At 30.6% G+C, this 23,455-nt stretch overlaps 1 protein-coding gene across 1 annotated transcript in view; it reads right to left on the bottom strand.

The window, feature by feature from the left end:
* LOC126745200 (frequenin-1) overlaps positions 1 to 23,455 on the bottom strand; it is a 523,266-nt gene that overhangs the window by 190,973 nt on the left and 308,838 nt on the right. Inside the window, exon 5 of the mRNA XM_050452943.1 lies at positions 21,659 to 21,737. Within this exon, the coding sequence (XP_050308900.1) occupies positions 21,659 to 21,737 (79 nt within the window). The remainder of the gene's footprint in view (positions 1 to 21,658; positions 21,738 to 23,455) is intronic.

The raw sequence follows: 23,455 nt of genomic DNA, 5'->3' as shown, positions 1-23,455 counted from the left end.
TATTTTTCTCAACCAAACTAACAATAATATATCACAAGCCAAATCTAAATTTTTACAATGAAAATAAATGGAATATTGGCAATTAAGAATTTAATTTAGGTCTTCTTGATGAAGAAAGCGTTAACAGTATAATTAAAACCATAAAATCAAATGCTATAGGAGCAGACGGACTTTATATAAATGGTATCAAGCTTTGCTACCTTTCTGTAAGAAACCACTTCTAATCATTTTAAATACTTGCATTCTTACAAATGTATATCTCGATATCTGGAAAAAAGCACTTATAAGACTCATTTCAAAAATCTCTAATCCAAAAGAACTATAAGTATTTTATCAGTAGTTTCTAAAATTCTAGAAAAGCATACACACCAACAACTTTTTAATTTTGTTAACTCATTTGGTATACTTCCAGATACGCAATCGGGATTTAGGAGGAATTATAGTACAACTACTAGTCTGGTGGGAATGTTAAATAATATAAGACTAAACGAAGAACATAAACAAAGTACTTACATGGCGGTGCTAGATTTTAGCAAAGCGTTCGATACAATAAATCACTAAATGCTCCTTGCAAAGTTAAAATATTTTGATTATTTCGAATCCACAGTTTCTTTTTTTCATTCCCATCTTAAAAATAGATCACATTCGGTGTTGTTAAAAACCAAAAATGGAAGTTTAGAGCAGTCAAAATATCTTGACTTGAAAATTGGTGTTCTTCAAGGCTCCATATTGGGATCTCTTATATTTTAGATTTATGTTGAGGTTCCTCTATTGAACATTGTAAATTACAACAATATGCTGATAATTTTCAGATATACATGCCATTAAATTTTAATATTTCTAAGCAAAAAATTAAATCGGATATACTAAATATAATTAATTATTCCAATGAGCATAAATAAAAAATAAACCCTGCTACATCATTTTATATGGCTGTAATTCAGGAATTCTAAGACACTTATAATTATTATAGATATAAATATTGAGATTAATGGAGAAAAAATTCAGTTGTATGTATATAATGAAGTAAAAATATTAGTTGACTTTGACTGTAAAGGGCCATGAGGGCAGGCATTCCAGTGCCGTTACCGAAGAATACATAGGCGAGTCCATAGAAAACTAAATACAAGTCTTTAATAAAATAATAGAGTAGTCATCGTCGTCCTACATTTCCTCAAAAATCCCTTTGAAGCCTTTGGGAAGGCATGACCCAGTGACCCAATCATATTGGTCCCAATATTCTGCAAATATTACAGAAAATTATGAAAATAAAAGGGATATTCCTATAGTTAATTTTAAAAAAGTGTTCCAATGTTGCCAGTAATTATAACCTTAATAAATAATTTAATTTTATTGTTATTTTAAAATGTAGAAAAGTATATTGTCCAACACGTTTGAAATCGGCTCTTTGTACACTCGTGTGACTTGCTCTAATTCTGTGAACTGTTAAGGAATATTGTGCTATTTTTTCCGAGCAGCATGAACAAGCTCTTTTATAGTCGTAGGTACTTTTTTTTTTACTTTGAAACTCACGTTTATTTTACTAGATTAAAATATACATTTTTATATCTAATTAGCTTATATATATAGCTTACATATATAGTCGTAGGTGGGTGTGTGCTCGCTTCTAACTGATCAACAACAGAACCGTTATACTCACTTAACCATCCGAAGAAACTCGACTATGGTAATATAAGGTAAGGTGGGGCAACTGCGAATGAAAAATTTTATAGTTAAGTTTTATTTTACTACGAAAATTGCCTCATTTAAATTTAGATAATTTTTAACTTTTGTCGTATAATTGTAATTATTAACCAATCAATTGGTACTATTTAGATAACAAAAATACAATATCTACAAAATTTGTATGTACATTTTTTTTACAAGTACATGTTACGCACTTGCCCTACTGATCTGGGGCAAGAGCAGAATGTGCCTTTAATTTTGCTAATAATATTAAGTGTTTTATACGGGGCTAGTGCAGAAATCCTACACATAGGTAGTTTTTTTCCATACGCTTAACTTTACCTAAATATTTTTTAGAAAATGTTATGAAATTTTTTTAGAAGGGTCAAAACAATTTTAAATATTTTTAGTGAAAAATTATTTATTTAATGTAAAAAACATAAATAAAATTAATGAATCGTGTTATTGTTTAACAAAAATAATCAAATAATCAAAAAAAAAATACTTACGCTATGCTTCAAAAACTTTAAGAGCTGTCTCAACAATATACTTTTCGTAATCGGTCGTTATTGTTATTTTTGGAACAGGTAGTTTTTTTTTCTATGTCCGACAGTAGTATGGTGCAGACATCGTTGGGCTTCAAAACAAAATTACACTTATTTGTAAGTCTTTTTAAGCCTGTTACTTCTGCCTCGTCATCGTTAATCAGTTGTTTTACCAAACAAACATATTTGAAAATTTTCTTTTTTCCAGGAAAATTTACTAACACAAAATCCCCAATTTGTATTTTGGTATATGTAAGTTCGTCAGGAGGTTTGTTTTTATCAAACTCATCCACATCACTATTGCTTGGCTTATCAAATTCAACAATTCTATTTTTGCATGTAAGTTCGTCAGTAGATTCGTTTTTATCAAACTCATCCAAATCACTTTTGCTTAGCTCATCAAATTCAACAATTCTATTTTCGCTTGAATCACTGTGCCAAGAACTATTGTCATCTTCAGAACTACTTTCAGTTTTTCTTTTATTATTGTTTTTATGTTTTTTAGTTTTATTTTCTGGTTTGCTTTTTTTTGGTGTTTTTGAACTTAAAATATTGTCAACATCGGCTCTTGTTATTACCTCTGCCCCTAAGCATACACATTTTCTTTTCTTCGAATCGAAGTTATGTTCACGTTTCGTTGACCTCAATAACAATTCTCCAAATGAAACATCCGGGATCTTGTGTGTTTCTTGAGATGTTGGTATATTTGACGAGCTTAAAGTTGGCTGTTCTTCATCGGTGATTGAATTTTCATGATTTTTTGCTGATGTGCTAGGCATAGTTAAGTCAGGATCATCAAATCTAACCACGTTACGGGTTTTTTGCCAACGCTGGAAAACTATTGGATTAAATGAATCTTGCTGAATAACATTCCTATTTACCGGAACTATTCCCGCTTTAGTAAAACCACTCACTATTATTTCGGGCCTGGTTTCTTCCCATATTTCCCCTATCATCTTTGAAAACATACTTTTCGTTACAGCAGCCCCCACATTTTTTCTCTGCCATTCAACAAGTTTAGTATCCTAACGGGTCTTAAGTGATTTAAATACACACAAATCTAAGGGCTGGAGTAGGTGACTGGTGTGAGGTGGAAATTTAAGTATCGTAATATGGTTTTCAATAGCTATATTTATGACATCTGGTCCAACATGACTAGCGTGTTCGTCATAAATTACTAATACTGGTCGTTCTGGACCAATAACCTTTAGAAAACTGTTTTTCAAATAGTTTTTAAATACAGTTGTCTCCGTCCACCCTTAAGGAGTAGCAGCGTAAGTAGTATCTAAACACTTCGTACCCCGTGGAGCAGTCCACTGCTCCCAAACATGTTTACCTTTAAAGATAATAAGTGGAGGCGCTTTTTCACCACTTACGCTGCAGCACATTAGAACAGTTGTATTTTGTTTTGCAGGCCCACTAATGGTTCTTGTCGATGGAGCTCCCCTCTGTCCGACAATTTTTGTTTTTGAAGGATCCGTACAAAAACTGCTTTCATCCAATTTCCAAATCTGTGATGGGCGCTCTTGCAAACCAAGCTCATTTATTGTTTTTTCAAGTAAATCAAAATAGTCGTAGATTAGGAATGGGTCAACATTTTTTTTCTGGCAAATTCAACACTCTGGGGTTTTTTAATAGAGAGGTTATGCCTACGCTTGAAATTAAGAAACCAGTCTTCTCCTGGTTTACCATCTTTAAACTGTGTTTTAATGTTATTTTCTTTGACGACATCTGCTACAAGCTGCAACACTTCTTTCCTAGATAGGCCGAAACCCCATTTTCCATGGTGCGAAGACCATTTGCAAGTTTTTCTTCTTCATGTTGAGGAATGTCTTGAGTTCTTCCATAGCTGGAACTTTTTTGTCCTTTTCTGCCTTTAAGCTGATCATGAAGAGTACTTCTTGGAATTTTGTACACTTTGGTAGCTCGGTATAAAGTTATTTGGCCTGATTTTATTGCCGACAATGTAATTTTTAAACTCTCTTTCGTATATCCTTTGCCTCTGTTACTTTTCCGAATGTAATTTCTCACCATGGTGAAACTAAAATTAAAAAGAAATGTATGTGAAACTTGGGCCAAGTGCGTAACTATGTGTCTCTCTTACCCCACATTTTTATCCGCACTAGCCCCGATTTTAAAAATGCTTGGGGCAAGAGCGGTATATCAAAAAAAACTGTCAAAAAAGTAATTATTTAAAAAAATATTATGTCGAATATAAACTATTGTACCTAACATACTTACTTACCACAAATAATATAATAATATTAACGGATTCGGTAAATATAAATGGATTAATTTTCGCCTGTGACCTTGCTCGAGAAGTTGCAAAACACATGTGACACTCGCACACATATAACATCAGGGAAACAGAATAAATCAGCTCGCTGTTGTTTAAGATTGACGTCACATGTATTAAAGATATCAAATAATAGATGGCAGCACATCTTTCAAAAGTAATAGGTTTTTAGGGTCAACTTCTGCACTTGCCCCGGTAACGCACTTGCCCCACCTTACCTTAATACTACCCTATGATCAAATCAAGCCGATATCAAAAATACATTTATTTAAAAAGTGCACACCCATTGTCGTTGCGTGTAATACAGTTTAAAATGTGACCAATAATAATACTTATAAATAAAGAATTTCGCTTCGCATATTGAGACTGGAGAAATATCATTTTACACATTAAAATCGATTTGAACTAATATTTTAGCAACCTATTTTCTATAATAAACCTATTTATATTTGTTATCGCTCACATTGTTATAGTAGTGCATTATAAATGCCCTTTCGTTTGTGCAGCCAGACCCAATTCTCAAAATGTTATATTTGGAATCTGTAGAGGCCTCTCAAGATTCTTTCACAACTACTTAATCTGTTTACATTCGTTAAAATAAAAAACTGCTCATCAGAAATTAAAAGGATAGAATTGTACAAGCTAGTTGCCTTCACAGTCAACTTGTAGAGGTACAAATGAAGATTTTTAATGAGTGCCCTAGACATTCTGGGTATGTGTCTGTTGTGGTGAAAAGATTGAAATATTGTTGAATTGCAGCTGTAACTTGTTCTTACTGATAAATACATTTCCGGTATATTTAAACCCAATAACTCAAACAAAATTCTTTGTTTTTTGACTAGGGCTAGAGCGATGATTTTAAAACTAAAGATAAAAGATCATAAAATTAAATATGTAAATCTTTGGCACTGCAGATAATGTTTACTATCTCTAAAATATTGTTATATTTATTTCACTCCAACCTCTAATCAAATTTGTAAACCTGATTGCTATTTCAAAATATTTTAAAGTAAACAAGATTCTTTTAAAGTAAACAAAACTCTAAAATATAAGACTATTATACTTAAAAGAATTCAAAGGAAAGTAAACGCTGCATCCAGTAACTACAAACAAAAGAAATTTCCCAAGGAGCTTAGCCAAGTTATAGTTATAAATGAAATTTAAAACCGGTGTCTCCGGGAATCCCGAAAATTTATTAGGTACACGACACCTTTCCGTATGTGGGTGAAGGTAAACACGGGCACCATCCCGGATTTTTAGACCAGGGCATGACCGCCGCTCTAGTTTCGGGATAAACGAGTGTTTCGGGACAGATTTATGGGAATTGGTTTGCTTTGTGGCACTGTTGAGTATAAAAGTATGAAATTGCAGGTGTGGATTCATAAAAGCCGCAGCTACGGTGTTCAAAAGAAAAATATTTTTGTTTTGCTGTCGCGGCTGTTATTTACTGTGTAATTTCGTACATTTTGGCTTAGAGATACACACGTGTTTTGTAGCATTTGCTGTTCTTGATGTCTTTATTATTTAAGAAGAAATATAGAAATGAGAATAGTGCGTTTAAAATATACAGCATATCTTTAGTAATTAGTGGCTCTACTTTTATTGTTAAAATGATTTATTTTTCAATATCAAAATAATTAATTCTAGAATTAGCAGTTTATAAAAGTGTAGTATAAGATTTATTTAAATGACCTGCACTTTGCATTTAAATAGAAGCTACCAATAACTATTATTTCTTCAGAAAAATATTATTATTGTTTTATACAATTTTTTAAAAGCTCACATATTTTTAGCTTTAAAATGACTCAGTTTTTTTTATAATGTGCAGATGTGGCGGCCTATCTGCCGGACACTGTCCTCCCATCATTACTATTGTAATATGCAACAAAATTAAAAATATTACTTTGCTACACAAATTTTAACATCTTTATATTTTTAATGACTTTTTTAGTCATTCTCTCCTAATAAATTTCCTAAAGCAGACGACAGATATTCATTTTTTTCCAGAAAGAGTTTAATAACAAATCTGATTTATTTAAAGAAAAAACGAAGAATATTTAAACTAACAAAGTTGACGTTTTTTTCAGCACAACCAGAAATGCAACAAATATGAAAATATTTAAGCTGTCTGTAACCCAATATCCCATTTTTTCATTTTCGCATTCTTTGTTATCCTTTCATTCATCGATGCAGTTCCCGAATGACCACTCTGCATACCAAACGTCGGGTCGGCAACCACTGTGTAACAACCAAAATTACTACAAAAAAGTAAGTTAAGAGTAAAAAGTAGGTAAATTATCTTGGCAAATCACTCTTAAATTAATCAAGATTTTAAAATTATAATAGTAAATTATTTTAAATCGTAAATATAGTATATTAAAATTATAAATTGTAAATGTATATATACTCGACTTACCCAGTAAGGCACAAAAGAAGGGTAAGAGAGGCTTTGCAGCTTTATGATATACACATCCGTTTAGTTGCACTGCTAATTCGCTTCCCGTCCGTAGGCATACCACAGCTTAACTACTCGCACACATTTTTGGCGGTGTTTTTTTCTTAATCTGCCTTTGCATCTCTCTTGCACAGGTAAAGTATATTGTTTGCATATTTTCGAATAAAAATTAATACGGGAGAGGATTGATAAGAAGGAAGTAAAAATAGGTAATGGAATACAAAGGCAGGTCGAGAAGAAAATGTAAGTAGTTCAATTTAAGTATCAAGTAAAAGTATCAAAAAATGTAGCAATGAAGAAACCTTAAGTGCAAGAAATACTTAAGTTAAATTAATATATATAAATTATGTAACCAATGAAATATGAACCTAACGTTCTAATTTACTATATGCTAAATATTAAATTTATTTGTAATAGTGAGGACAAAACAGTAACAATAACTAACAGAACTAACAATAAGAACGCAATAAAAGGTAATAGATAGCGTTACTAAAGAGTGACTTTTAATTTTTATAATCACTTATTAAATTAACTTATAAGGATATAAATCAGAACAATAACAATGACATTTATAATAATTGATCTTATCCTGACACAGCCTACTTAGCATTATTTTAGTAGTGGGGTTTAAGAATGTACAGAGAAAAGGTCCAACTTACGTAAAGCTTGGGGGGCACAAAAATCGACTTCCTCTAGGATCCTAGATTTAAAACAACGTAGCTCTAGGATGGACATGAGGAAGATCTGCATTCTACTGTAAGTTTGCTCTTTTCCTCTATTTGTCACATTTTATTGTGCTCTGTATTTTATTTTAGGCATTATATATATTTTAAATTTAACATTTACCTTTAAGACCTTTTTATTTTTATTTCTTTATTTTCGCATAAAACTTTATGATAAAGGTTTATATTAATACTTAATGTTTTTAATATTTAACTATTAAAACAATTATCGGAATCAAGCCAAAATAACCTCGAATCTAGTTAAACTGAAACACATTCCATCGAAGGAAATCATATTAAAAGGCTCGCAAACAGTTAATTACCTGCCTTACCAAAAAAAAAATTCTGAAGAATTAAAATTTAATAAAAACAATCGAAAATCAAGCTACATCAAGAATGAGCCGTGATATGAATCTACTTCGATGTCAATCCGATAATATTCCTCATTTCGATGGTAATTCTAAACTATTATCAAGATTCATTATATCTCGTGAATATTTTGTAACAAATTTCCAAAATACCACCCATTTAATAGATCCAAATAACATTATTTTAAGCGACACTATACTAGGTAAACTCAGAGGAAGAGCTGCCGAATTAATAAGCTCTCATTCAGATCTTAATTCATGGAACCTAATCAAAGAAACTTTCCAAGATTGCCTCATCCAAGATTGAATTTCTATCAAACAATTCAAAAATGAATCTGCCTTAAAATTTTAGTTTACAAGACGCAAAAAGTCTCTTATTTGCAAATCTTAGTTCTTTATTCGTCGACTAAACCGAAAAATGAATTAAAATCTAACATTATGATAACTTTGCCCTTAAAAGATTTTGAGTTTGAAAAGGTTTGGAGTTCGATATGCAACTTTTAACAAAATTAATAAGCCGGACAATCCTAGAATAATCTTTAGCATTCGCAGATGAAGAAGACACTCTACAATTCAGTAAAAATCAATCAACCTAAAATCAATCTAGACAACCCTTACCCCAACATAGATTTATAAATAACTTTAATAATCAATTAATGAATATGCCCATACTCCAATATTTTATAAAATCTCAGCCCGTACATAATCTGTTTTTACCACAAGAAATGCGGATTTCACTCAAACAATTTCCATTATTCCAACAAAATATACATCAATATATTATAAATGAATAATTTTGCTAATAGACAAATTCTCAATTCAACCTAAGAAATCCAAATCGAAACCTTTCTTTACTTATTTACCAATATTGATATATATTCTATTTTGACCAAATGCCCTTGACGTTCACCAACCAAATTAACAACTATATTAGTTTAAATAATTACACCTCAGTCTACATAAAGATATCGCTATCCCGAAATTCACAAAACAAACGTAAAACAACAAATTTCAGACATTTTTAAACAGAGAATAATTCAAGATAATTTTAGCCCCTGGTTCAGTCTCATTTAGATTGTCCCGAAAAAATTGGTCGCATCAGGCAAACGGAAATGGCGGTTTTGTTGTAGATTATCGTAAATGAATGAACTATTAATGATAAATATCCTCTCCCATAAACTTGTTAGTAAAATTGATAAACCTATATTGATAAATCTTTTCCAATGAGAATAGTCATTACGAGTTTAAAAGAATACCTTTTGGACTCAAAAATGCCCCATCAATTTTCAGTATGAATAACATCCTACGTGGTCTCCAAAACGAAATAGGCTTAGTCTATTTAGATAAATATAGTCATCTTTAGTACATCCATAGGACACGTCTACCGTTTAAAACAAGCTTTTAATAAACTTTGCCAAACCAACTTCAAAATCCAACTAGATAAGCCAGAATTCTTAAAAAAAGAAGTTCAATATTTAGGACTTGTTATTACTACTAAAGAGGCTAATTCCATTCCGGACAAAATTTCCGCAAAAAAGAATTTTCCGTTACCCAAATTCCTAAAAGAAATAAAATCATTTTTAGGCTTGCTGGGATATTACCCTAAATTTATACAAGATTTTGCTAAAATTACGAAACCTATAACGATTTGTCTCAAGAAAAAAACATTATTTACATCCCTGAATTTATCAAATTATTAAACCACTGCAAACAACTTCTCATAAACTCTCCAATTCTTAACATACCCACACTTTTCCAAACCTTTCGTATTAAAAACCGATGCAAGTAATTTTGCAATAGACGTAGTTCTCTTCCAAGGAAACATAGCTCATGATAAACCTGTCGCTTACGTGTCAAAAACCATAAATGACAGTAAAACACGATACCTCACAATAGAAAAAGAATTACTAGCAATAGTTTGAGCATGCAAATATTTAAGACCATATTTATTTGGCAAAAAAAATTAAAATTTTCACAGATCAACGACCCCTGATATGGAATTGTATGTTTATTTTATATATAAGATCCAAATAGTAAATTTGTCTAACGGCGATATAAACTTAGCGAATGAGTTTGAACTTATCTATAAGAAAGGTACTCAAAACACAAACGCTGATGCATTATCTCGTATATGTTTAAATGCAGTAGAAACAGAAAGCATTTTTAACAACCCCGAAGATATAAAATTCGATATCGACCAGTTTATAGATCAATATTACAACCCAAATGATCTTCATTATTATTATTATTAAACATATTTTCAACCATCCACAAGTAAATATTACGTTCAAGCACAAAACAAACACAACAATTAATACCACAAAATTAATTTCCGACATTTAACAAAACCCCAGAACGTACAATAGTCACCCCACACTCGAGCAGTAATCATCAGACTTAATTAATACTTGATGACATAATTAATACTTAAACAAACCAACTGATAATAAAATACCCACATAAAATATAAAAAAATTAAATAAAATACCCGCATAATAAATTAATCGTAAACTACTAACTACATGTGAGAAGCATAATATTTGAAAAACTAAAATTTTAAAGTCCAACCCAGAACTAACTTCAACTTTTCCACTTTTCAAAACCTACACCATAGATAAAAAAGCCTTTTATATGTATTTCCTCGACGATTCAATGTATAATGAATTTAATGACGTTTATACGCATAATTCTAACTATCGAAATGCACAAAAATCTTAAAATCAATTAAAGATCCAGAAGAACATTTAATTAAATATCATCATAAAGGCAAATGTACCCACTGAGCCATTAACAAGACTTTCGAGAAACTCAAAGCCAATTATTATTAGCCCTCTATGAAAATCGATGTAACCAAATATAATATAAAAGAAAGTTTTAATTGTATATTCTTTAAAAAAAAAAAAACAGTTAAAAAACAACATTAGCTATATTTTTAAATTTCATAAAAAAAAATATTCAAGAGAGTTACATATTCCTGTTTTTACCAAAATAAAAAAACTAAATAATAATGTATCCTAACATCTTAATGTAACGTCTAAATGCCGTACTTTAACATAATTTTTGTGATTAACTATAAAGTACATTTAATGATAAAAAAACATTTCTAAAATAATAATCTTTAAGTAGCTCTCCTGAACAGTTACACATTTTGAGATGTAACAGTCTTCTTCCGCACGCACGAATTATTAACGATTGTGTTATATGTTAAACATCTAAATATTCAAGAAAACTTCTTATGTATTCGTTGTTTTAACTAAAGCAACCCACAAACCTTTTCAATTATTACACATTGATACGCTTAAATTTGACAACAAAGATTTTTTTGCAATTATCGATACAATTTCTAAATTAGGACAAGATTTTGCCATACAAGGTAAAACTCCTGTGTAAATTTGCTCTGCTTTTATTCACTATTTCATTTTCTATGGTCTACCAGAAAGAATAATTATGGACAACGACCCAGAATTTAAAAACGTAACAGTTCAAGAACTATTAAAAACACATAAAATTCATTCCACTTCATTCTTAGATCTATTTGAAATTTTAGAAGCTGAAATAAAAAATTAAGCAAACAACAATAATGAAATAATCCATATAAAAGAGTTCAAAACACCCATTGTTGCAGATGGATGCCAACATGCACGAGCAGACATAACCATACACGACCTGACAAAGAACATCGGACTTCTACCTTTAAAACTAAGAGATGCTCAAAACACCATAAGCTTTTGGTGATTGATAAAAATCTATGACAAAACACCACTACTAAGCGAATACACTAATTTAGATAACAATCTTCATAAAATATTGGCGACAATAGAGAACACTACCATTTACAAAAGAATTCTTTAGCCCGTACAAACTAGCAAGAATACTAGAAAACAAAATTAAAACACAACTAATCCAAATAAATCCACTTTTTTTTTAAAAATCGAGCGCAACGAGGATTGATAAATGGATTTGTATTTATTATTAAAAGTTAATCGCCAACTTAGACCAAGAAAATGCCCAAAAATATGGTGCAGATTTATGATCGATTCTTCAAAATGAAAATAACTTAAAAGCCTCATTAAATGCTCAACTTTCTATAATCGAGAATTAAAAAAATTATATTTAACAAATTGCATAAAATTTTACAAACCACCATTTAACATTGGAAGTATATGTTCAAAAAATGTTTAATAATATTAGCAAACAAGGCATGGAAACTAAAAATTTCTTTTCACTACAAATTTATTTAGCACATGAAACCACATTTTTACAACAAATAAGATATTCTCAAAAACTTTCAAATCGCTATAACTTTTTCAAAATTAAAAACATTTTATAATTCAATACTCAATCCTAAGGAACTACTGTCAGAAATATAAGAAATAACAAAAAATATCACTGTTGACAAACTTCCGCTTCAACCAAATATCGAAAATATTTAAAGCTTTGAAAAAATATTAAATATTAAAAGCTATGCAAAAGGTAATAAAATATTTTTTACAACAGAAATGCCTATAGTCGAAAAGAGCAGTTATTCCCAGCCTTCAACTCAGCTCCTTAGAGCCTAATGAAGCTGAGCATATCCAGAAAAACATACAAGACCAACGCAAGAGAATAGACAACGCTCTGAACCAACCAGTGTACTTCCACCAATGCAGCTTTTGAACTTTACTACTGAACGTACTAGTAAGTGTAACGTCTAGCTACCTAATTTACCAGAAGCTAGTACTTCCAAGACTAGATAAGAAGAAGAAAGGGGCAAAGAACATTCATCCAGAAGAAACATTGATGACATCTTCTCCACAAACCGCTCATTTTAATCTATAATTGTTATATCTTATATTATACATTGTGTCTTACATTGCTGCAGCTTTCCGTAAGCTGATCTCTTAGGCGGGAGAAGTAATGAGCTGTCATAACGTCCATTGTGCACAATATTACATTGTAACACTAGTATAATATTACATTTTATCATTAGTTTATATATTATAAATACAACTCTAAAACAAATGAATAAATATAAGTTGTATATAGAATATAACGTATCGTTAGTTATAAGAAATTCGTAATTCATCTAACTTTTTTTGAAAAGAGTTGAAAAAATTAAAAGCGCCCTCTATAACATAATTAAAAAAAAAGTAAATTTAAAGATTTTTCATATAAAAGAAAACTTATTGGTAAACTTTGTCAAAACGAAAGATAAATGCTAAATTTATGTCCAAAATTTGAAAAAATTATTCGTCTTTTCTTTTTTTTATTCGACTAATCGAAACACTTTTTATGAAGACCTGATTAAATGGACACAAATAATCTATTTTCAAATTAATCTTTTACATTTTGAAACATTTCTCTTTGAATAGATACACATTCTGTGCCCTCTCATCCGTTATCAAAGATCATCGAGTGACGCTGGTTGTGTTTTGAACACAACTGTGACCTCAGAAAAAAAGTCTATTGCTCCACTGTATCATCGCATCATGTAAAAATTGCCTCACAGGAAGAACATAGTGGGATGGTGCTTCATCTTGTTGAAAATGTAATATATCTCCGTTTAGGTTCTTACCCCCATGAATACCTTAATGATTTTCTATTTCTTCGAAAATTTTAGATCAAATGGTGGTTTCTAACATTTTCAAGTAAGTTTCGCCATTAAGATTACCATTAAAAAATAGAAGCCTGATAATAGTATCACCAACAATATTTCCGTCCACTCATTAATGTTTTTCTGGATAGTGTGTATGTTCATCTCTGAAAACATGCAGATTTTCACCACTCCAGTGCCGAAAGTTGTGTTTTTATAAAAAAAACGTGTATTCATCGCTTAAATAGATAGTTTTTATCAACTCAAAAGTCAACAAGGAGTAATATAAAATTCTATTCTTCGGTTAGGGTCGTCTTTAAGTAATTCCTAAAGAATTTGCATTTTGTATTTGATGGAAATTACTTACTTTAACTGCCTGGCATATAGATTCATGACAAATTTCTGATATGGCTGAAGCTTGACGTAGAGACAATGTAGGATTAACAGCAAAATATTCCAATACTTCTACTTATCCGCTTCATCAAGTACTCTACGCTAAACTCGTTTTTTGTTTTTCACCGATCCTGTTTCCTCAGATTTGAAAATAATTTGCCTCACGTAATTATGACTTACATTTTTTCCAGGATTCCGTTAAATAGTCCAGCAGTCTTTAAAGCACGATTATGAGAACCATAAATAAAAATTATTTTAATTCTTTAGGCCATACTGCAAACCATTGTGTGAAGTTTTTAGATGAGTCAATGAATAAACAAAGTATAAACAAGATAAACAAAGTAAAATATTTTTTAAAACTAGGTTTAAACATCTTCTTTCTGGTACGACCTAAAACCTGCATTCCTAATTAGTAAACATATTTTAAGTATGGATCTATTCCAAGGGAAGGCCTTCAGAATGTGAGAAATAAGTTAAAAAACAAATTATTATTTTTGTTTAACCTAAAATGGAAAGCATTTTGAGAATCTAATTAAATAAAATAGCACTTTATAAAACAGAGTAAATTTTATTTAATTTATACCTTTCTTTAACCTTGTATAAAATTTAGGAAAAATTTCTATGCAGGTGAATAGTCCCCACTCCGAAAGACTTTTAATTTAGTTATTTATTTTACTAAGTTATGTATATATGGTGGTTGTACACAGGTAGTAAGATAACGTCAATTGATGATAAGCGACGTCACTTTTAGATCACATTTAGGCCACAGACGCTTTGTGACCTTAAAAGACGTCTGGAAGACGTCCTTTTAGGAACGTTACTTTAACGTCGGTGAAAGACGTCTTTATGTCGTTTTGATTGGTCATTTCAGGTTTATTCTTCATATCCGTCATACATAATGATGTCTACTTTGCGGTCTTTAAAATCACTTTCTTCATATGTTAATATTGAGTATTTCTTATTACATAATTGTATTAATTTATTTCATCCGTTTTATAAATGAGAAATCAAAATTTAAAAAAAAAAAAAAATAAAAAAGAAGAGACAACGTCGCGAATTGAACCCGGGAGCACCAGCACTATATCTGCCTTAACTTTAAGAAATCTATTATGTGACTATACTCTATTTCAGAAGTGTATAGAGCAATAAACTGGGGAATTCCGTTCTGTTTGGCTACATTCCGTGGTAGTTCATAGGCGCAGGTACTTATAATATTTATGAATTTAATTTTCACGGATTAAATGCCTTTATTTTGAAAGAGATTAAATACTAAATAAATACTTTTAATCCTTTTGTATAGGTACCTATCTTTTAACGCTTTGTAACATGCAAAAATGGGGTCAGGTAATATATACAGACTATAAATACTTTTAAATCATATTTTAAACGTTAGTAGTCACTGCTACGCTGTAGTGTAATCACAATATTATTATCCCAATATTTAAAAAATGGAGGTGTTCAGTGCAACGAAAAGATGTACTAAAAATTCTCCACTATCGCTGAGTGAAAAAGTTATTATTTTAAATGTACATGATTGCATAAAACACGATTACCCTAGTTTTACTGTGCAAGAAATTGTTGAAAAATGTTCTCGAATGAGTGGAATTGGAAAGTCCACCATTTTCAAATTGTTACGGGAAAGAACAGTAGCAGGTCAAGTGGAATCTCCCAAGCAAAAGCCAGAACGACCTACAAAAGTCCTTGATGAAAATGCTAAATGTATAATTCGAAGAAAAGTTCACTCTTTTTATTTTAAAAAGGAAATACCCACCCTAGACAAAATTTTAATGGAGCTTGGCCGAGATGACAGTATTCCGTTGATAAGTAGAAAACTTTTATGGAAACCTTTAAAAAATATGGATTTTGCCTGGGAAAAGCATAACCGCAAAGCACTTTTACTGGAGAGCGACGAAATTGTTTGTTGGAAACGACAATACTTGAGAAGTATCAAGCAGTACCGTAGGGAGCAAAAGAAAGTTTTTTATCTTGATGAGACGTGGATTAACGAAGGTTATATAGTCCAAAAAATGTGGCAAGGCAAAAATATAACCAGTGCTCGCCAAGCTTTCATAGAAGGCCTGTCTACGGGTATTAAAGTACCTTCGGGAAAAGGAAAAAGACTTATAATCACACATATTGGAAGCGAAGAGGGATTTTTAAAAGAAGGTCTGCTAACCTTTGAGTCGACTCGCACAGGAGATTACCATGAAGACATGAACTCAGACGTTTTCGAGGACTATTTTGGTGAAATGATAAAATTTCTTCCGGCTAATTCGGTGGTGGTTATGGATAACGCAAGCTATCATTCACGGCGAATAGAGAAGACGCCAACTTCAAGTTGGAGAAAGCAAGAAATGATCGATTGGCTGACTGCAAAAGGTATTGCGTTTGAAGCAAATTTGATAAAAAAAGAACTGCTGGCAATAGCAAGCTTACACAAAACTCGTTTCATGAAATACGCCGTGGAAGATATAGCCGAAAAATATAATATAACTGTACTGCGCTTACCGCCATATCATTGCGAACTAAATCCTATAGAACTGATATGGGCGCAGGTAAAAGGATTTGTAGCAAGACAAAACACGACTTTTAAAATGAAAGATGTTAGGCTACTGTTTGATCAAGCGATTACGGAAGCGACACCAGAGAATTGGCGAAAAGCAGTCTAGCATGTAATTAAGCAAGAGGACAAAATGTGGGATCTTGACAACCTCATCGATCAGACAGTCGATCCGACAGGTGATGACAGTTCGTCAGATGACGAAGAAGACTACAATCTATTATAATTTAAAATTGTTATACACTGTTCAAAAAGTGCCAGATCCAAAAGTGACATTTTCAATTGTTTTACTCTACATATTATGTTCAATAAATTTGTGAAAAAAATATATTATTCCATTTAAACAAAAGTAACTTTCTAAAATAAAATAGCATTTAAGTACATTAATTATAAGGTAAAAAACAAGTCCCAGTTGCACGCCTTTGGCGAACCGTTTTCAATGTTTATCAGTGGGTAACAATGGGCAAAACTCATAAATTGACCCAAAACCGGGTGGCACTACCTGCAATCAACGAAAAGAAAGAATTTTACATTGAAACTAATACCCAACTAAGGTAGTGGCATAAAATATTGGTGGATCACCAGGTACCACTTTTGCATACCTAATGAGGTTTTATTGCTCTACACACTTCTGAAATAGAGTATAAAATAAGATATGCAATTGGTGGTATAGATGGCTGTACCATCGATACCGACCAACAACCGGCAACTCCGTATTGTATTTTTTTCTAGTGTTTTGTCTTTGCCGAAGCATTTTGCCACTTCTGGTCTAAGTAGGTTTTCAAAAAAGCTTGATGTAGTCCCTTTAAACTCTTCTCTTTTTAATGTGTCTGTTATGATATTCCTATTATCTTCCAAATACTAACGCTATGATATTATAGTGCATAATATATATATAAAGAAACAATTGCTCAAAAGTACTATTTGTAAACTAAACCACTGACTAAAAATATTAATTATTTACATTTAAGACAGGCACATATTCTTCACGCTTGTGGGCTAGTTCACATATAAGGATTGAATAGAAGATTTTTAAATAATTTTTTACCTAGATTTGTAATAGTTTGGTATTGTTTTATGTTCGGTGTTTCTTTCACGGTTTTGGGTTTTGAACCTGAGTACCATCTTAACAAATGTTGCGATTGCTCACTAGTTAAATTATCTTTGGTTGAAAAACTCTAAATAGAAATATTTTCACTAGAAACTCCTATTGTGTTGTCAGATTTTTAGGAGTTGGCACCACTGTTAAATATTATATTGTACCTTAAATATTATATTGTAGCTCAAGGACAAATAGGATCAAATCAGGCATATTACTTCATATTTTAAAGGTTTAAATATCAACAGAAAAATTTTGTTTTAAAGGCTGTTTTACTTGCGAATGGGCGACTATATTATGCAATAAAATCAACTTACTTCTTAGGTCTATTTGCAGCAGCAGTCTTTATAAGCTCCATTTATTAAACGGAATCATCCTTTTCACGTTTTGTTATTTCATTTATTTTAATTAGACTTTTGACACTTTGGAAGTTAAGTTAAGAAATAAAAGCATTAATTTCTATTAGTTTGCCTTACGAATAATATTTAGTTTCAAAGATTTGTTATATAAGTGTATGTAAAATACTACATTCTTTTAAAGAGATGTGATAGTTATTAACGAGGAGGTAGTGTCCGCCAAAAAATATAAAGATTAAAAGTAATCAGTATTTTTGTACCTGAATGATTCCTCAAGAAAATTAACTAAAGATGTTTTATTTTGTTATACTTACAAACGAACAAATAAATATTTATTTAAAATTTAAATATATTTTTTTTAATATTCGAGTTGTCAAACGTTACTTATATGCCTAAAATAATCTTTAAATGTCGTCCTATACATAAATATTTGACGTCTCCCAGGCGTCTTTTTCAATTTCGTTTAAGACGTTTTTGAGCCTTTATTTAATATCTCTCAGCGAAAAATGCCATTTTGACGTCTTCAAGACGTCGCTTTGCCGTTTTCTATTTTTTTTTTACTTTCAGAGATATTTGCATTGAAAGTTTTAAAATTGACACCGTATATTAGTTATCAGGATATATTAAGGATCTACAAAAAGTGAAATAAAAACATATTATACTCTTTTAACATTCTATTTAGTAAATAAATATTCTTCTCAAGAACACGATACTATACTTTACACTGTTGTAAAAGAAAATTCGTATTTGGTATTCATATAATCCCGGTTTTACGCTTCAACGAAATCCATAAATAAACAGCACAATTGTGCCATAAACATGCAAGACGTAATATCCTCGTAACATAAGGATACATTTTTTATTATTTTCTTTCTGTTACTGCTCTGCTTTCCTTTGTCTCAAAAATTGTGTTCGCCTTCAGAAGGCTAATAGAAGTTTAATCGCCTCTACGACACTCTTTGTAGAGCTTTACAGGTCTGGATATTGAAAGTTAATATGTAGAAATTGATAAAAAAATACCCGTTTCCTTTTTTATACGTCTTTAAGAAAAATTAAACGTGTAACATTTTTACAAAGAAAACGGATTTTAAATTGAAAAGTAATATATTACTGTCGATATTTTCCTGGAAAATAGGAAGGTTTATTTTAATTTGTGAATCAATCTTTACGATCTTTAAAGCTTTTTTGTGAGGATTTTTCTATTTTTCTCCGGTTTGTTTGATTTAGAGTTGAAGTCTGATAAATCGTTGGTTTTTGTTTTTAATAAATAATACTCTTATATCCGAACTTTAAAAGGTATTTTTAGTAATATAGAGTTTTTTTATTATTGCGACAAAATAAATACAGAAGGTTGTATCGTGAGTCCTTTAGGTTATCCCAAATTAAACGTAGATACTATCTATTATTACGCTTCGTAGACAATATCGACATTTAATTTTGGTCGAATAGTTACATTATGTTTGAGACATATATTAAATTTCCTTTTCAGAAGCGTTCGCAAATAGGAAATCATGATATTGGTAAAGCATTATCGTTTTTTCTTTAACTTAACGCTTAAAGCATATAAGTCTGTTGAATGTTAATGCATACCTATTTCGGCACCCAAAAAAGAAATTTCCAGGCCTGTTTGTTTGCGTAATATCCAGAAATATCAAAAGCATTTCCTATTTGTGAACCACATAATATAAATTATAAATAGGTTTTTTTATTTTTTTTTGTAAAGGTTAAACTCCTATTTTCTTTATTAAAAAAGCTTCTAAGTAATTATTTCTTTCTTTCAGCTGTCATTATTGCAAAAAAGACACATTGGTCTCTCTATTCATTTTATTTTTTTTTGACTGTTTTTCTTCAAGTATTTTTAACAGTTTTTGGATGGCTCTTTTGTGATTATCCACTTAGATAATATTAGATGTATATGTTACATGTTTTGGGCATATGAATTTTACTAAACAAAGCAAGGCAAATTGAAATAAATCATTAGATAACTATAGGAAAGTAGATAAATCAGTGAATCTCTAACGAAAGTTCTTATATTACGTATATTCCATCTCTTTAATACACAAATTCTTTGAAAACTTAGGTATGGTGTCTCCGATGAAAAAAAAATTATTTTGTAAGGTTTTGACAGCAGAACCCAAGCTTATCAAAATATTTGCTTTATTTATTAGTGCACTTTCTAGTTAAATGGGTACGTACTGAAATAAAACTTGCAGTATTGAAATTACGAGAGCCCACATGGGTGTTATAAAAGGACATATGTGATACCTCCATAAATTTAATGTTTGGGCGGGTACAAAAAGATTTATGGAAACTGTGATACTTCATAAATTAGAGAATCGAAGGCAGATGCGTAAGACGCATACAGCGATGTATCTTTATAAAAAAATGTCTTATATTTTCAATAATATGAGCATCTTCTCAACTCTCTTTTCATTCCAGTAAAGTAATGGTTAAAAAATTTTAATTTAATTAATGGATTGGAAAAAGGGGTCCTGTTGAATATCCTCTTAGAATATACTAAAAATACTAGACCTATGTACCTTCCCTTTTGAAACAAATTAACTTTTGACTTCATATTGAAGAAAGTTTTTAGAGGTATGAAATTTAAAAACACAATATCCTGACATTTAATGCGTATTTTGTTTACTTTCATAAATTGCTAAAAAATTATCTGAATCATCCCACAAGTGGTCAGTCTTACTCCACATATTTTTTTTAAGTGGAGTAATATTTCTTGTTCTACTAGAGGTTTATTTAATTTAATATAAGAGCAGATTCCTTTTCAAAAAAGAATGAGTTAGTTTAGTTGAATATTCCTAGTCTAAAGACAACCAAGGTACAGGATGATAAATTTAACGTAATTTTTTTAAAATTTTGATCATATATTTATTTTTTATTTTACTTTTCCAACAAAATTTTGAAAATGTTTTTTCCAAATTGTTAAAAAAAGAAGGTTTTAAAATTAGGTCATAAAAGGTGCCACCAGCAACATTCAGATTTTTTTTTAAACTCCGTAAGTTTTTGAGGCTTCGCATAATTTATTTTCTTATTTAAAATATGAAATGTGCAAAGAATTTTGCTTAAAAAAGATACATTTTATTTACAAAATCTCGTTTCGATTAACCTTTTTCGAGATATTTACATTTAAAGTTTTCAAACTGAAATTAAAATGACATTCATAAACTATTTAAATTGCTTTGTTTAATTTCGAATGCATAATATAATACAAAATATCAATTTGAAATAAGTGTATAAAGAAATTACTGAACTGTTGAAGAACTTTAACACATATAAGGTAAATAATCGTATCAATAGATGGAAGATCAATCTAAAAAGCTACAAGACGCGTGCATAAGTGTTCTGATGAGTGTTGAAAATGGCGACATTTTTGAACACTTATTGTAAATTAAGTAAGTTTACTTGATTTTATTATTATATTTCAAACCCAACATTCCTAAATTTGGTAAAATTATTAATTTCGGTATCTTTGATATTTTTAGGTTTAGGCTGTTAGCTTTTTTAAGCTAAATAAAGTTAGCATAAAATATAAGTAGTCCTTTTTATGTTTCGATTTGCAAATAAGTCATTTGTGTATTAAATACTTACAGTGTAGTTTTTCGTCCAGGTTTCCTCTTGACGTCACTGAAAGTGCCCTGATGAATTCCTCAAATTCTATTGATCCATCCTAAAAATATTTTTTTTAACTTTAGAATTTTAGACAAGAAATAAATAAAAAATAAAAAAATTAATACATTACTCTTTTTAAAATCCCGTAATATCTGAGAGTCTTAATGTTCTTTAATGCACAAATAATGTTGGAACGGTATTGAAGTTAACTAAAAGCCGTAAAAAGAAGGCTTTTTTAGCATTACGCTCTATTTCACAACTTGTATACAACTAAAAATATTTATTAGTTGGAACACGATGTAAATAAAGCTTAACACAGCAGAAATTAGGCCTCAGTTTTAAAATTTGTTTTTAAATAAAGGTTCATCGATTATCGTATTTAAATCAATAATCAAATTACAGCAACTAATTATCATTTAAACCAAAAGTCAACTAAAAAGAATTACTTACTAAAAACTGCGATAATTGTCGGATATACCTAAAGGTTACCAAAAAAGAATTAAAGAGAACCTTTGATGATGACATTGACATTTTCGCAGTTATTTCTAATATTATGATTTATGTTCATGTTTATTTTGACGAACTTTTTTGAGTTTGCACTTATATAGCGTTAGTATATTATAAGTATTGAGAAATGACCCAACACCTTTTTCTATCATCAAGATGTATTTATTTCTATTCGGTTTATGTTTGCAGTTTTAAAGATCTCATCAATTTCTAAAAGTTTCTAGGGATGGCAGAAGCCAGAATCTTTTTTGAGGAAATATACACTTATTGAGCACTTTTGAGTCCACTAAATATACAAGGTGGAAAAAGTTACAGAGTCAAAGTCAATTGGAATTGCTGCCACAGTCAAGCTAGAACTGTCGCCGAAATGTAGTATGTAAGTCGAGTCGGGAGTGATAGTCAATCAGTCAATCGAAATAAGAACGCTTACGAGTTACTCTTATTTTGCATAATTCTGTAAAGCTTATTATGGCTCTCTCTCCAGATTCGTGTTGATAAATTACCGCCCAAGAGTAGCTGTACACAGTCGAGTTGAGTCGTTGTCGAAGAAAGTCGAATCGTAAGTCTCATATTCACGTTGTAACTCAGTAATCATATTCTCGTTGGCATTAATAGTTTCGTGACAATATGGTGAGCGAAGTACATTTTTGGTAATTAAGTTTATATAACACAATTAAGGCTGATATGCCTTAGGTAAAAAGGTTCATGAACTTTCCCCTGCGTAATACAAATATATACTAAAAACTTGTTAATTATAACCTATATACCAAGTCTTTTTCTTAGTTTTCTTTCATTTATAAAAAAAAAACTAAGGGGCGCCCTCTTATTTAATAGTTATAATCAAGTTTAGATTCTTTAATAGCCAGTCATAAGTGAACCTTCGAACAATCCCAAGCCTCCAATAATTCTGAGCTACCGTCTGCAAACTCTTGGCAAAATAGTAACACTGTAAAGTTAACGCCACAGCGTTTAACCTGGGAATTATATACCTAATTTGATTTAGTAACTCGGTGCAATTAATTTTATTATTTAAGAGTTTGTATAAAAAGGTAATTCCTGATATATACCTTCTGGTTTGCAAGGATACCATTCCAAACCTATCTAATAAAAAATCATTGTTTAGTCCTCTACCAAGATAAACATCATCCTCTTTGAATGCTGAATATTTCAAAAATTTGCGCTGTACAGACTTAAGCTTTATAATTCTCTCAACTTTTCTCCACAAATGAAAAAGCCAATCTTTTATCAAGAGTTATGCATTTCCATGAG

The sequence above is a fragment of the Anthonomus grandis genome, chromosome 1, assembly GCF_022605725.1.
Source record: "Anthonomus grandis grandis chromosome 1, icAntGran1.3, whole genome shotgun sequence".
In the NCBI taxonomy this organism is placed as follows: Eukaryota; Metazoa; Arthropoda; class Insecta; order Coleoptera; family Curculionidae; genus Anthonomus; species Anthonomus grandis.
Note: the sequence above shows the minus strand (reverse complement) of the source record. Positions and strands in the feature narration are given on the sequence as shown.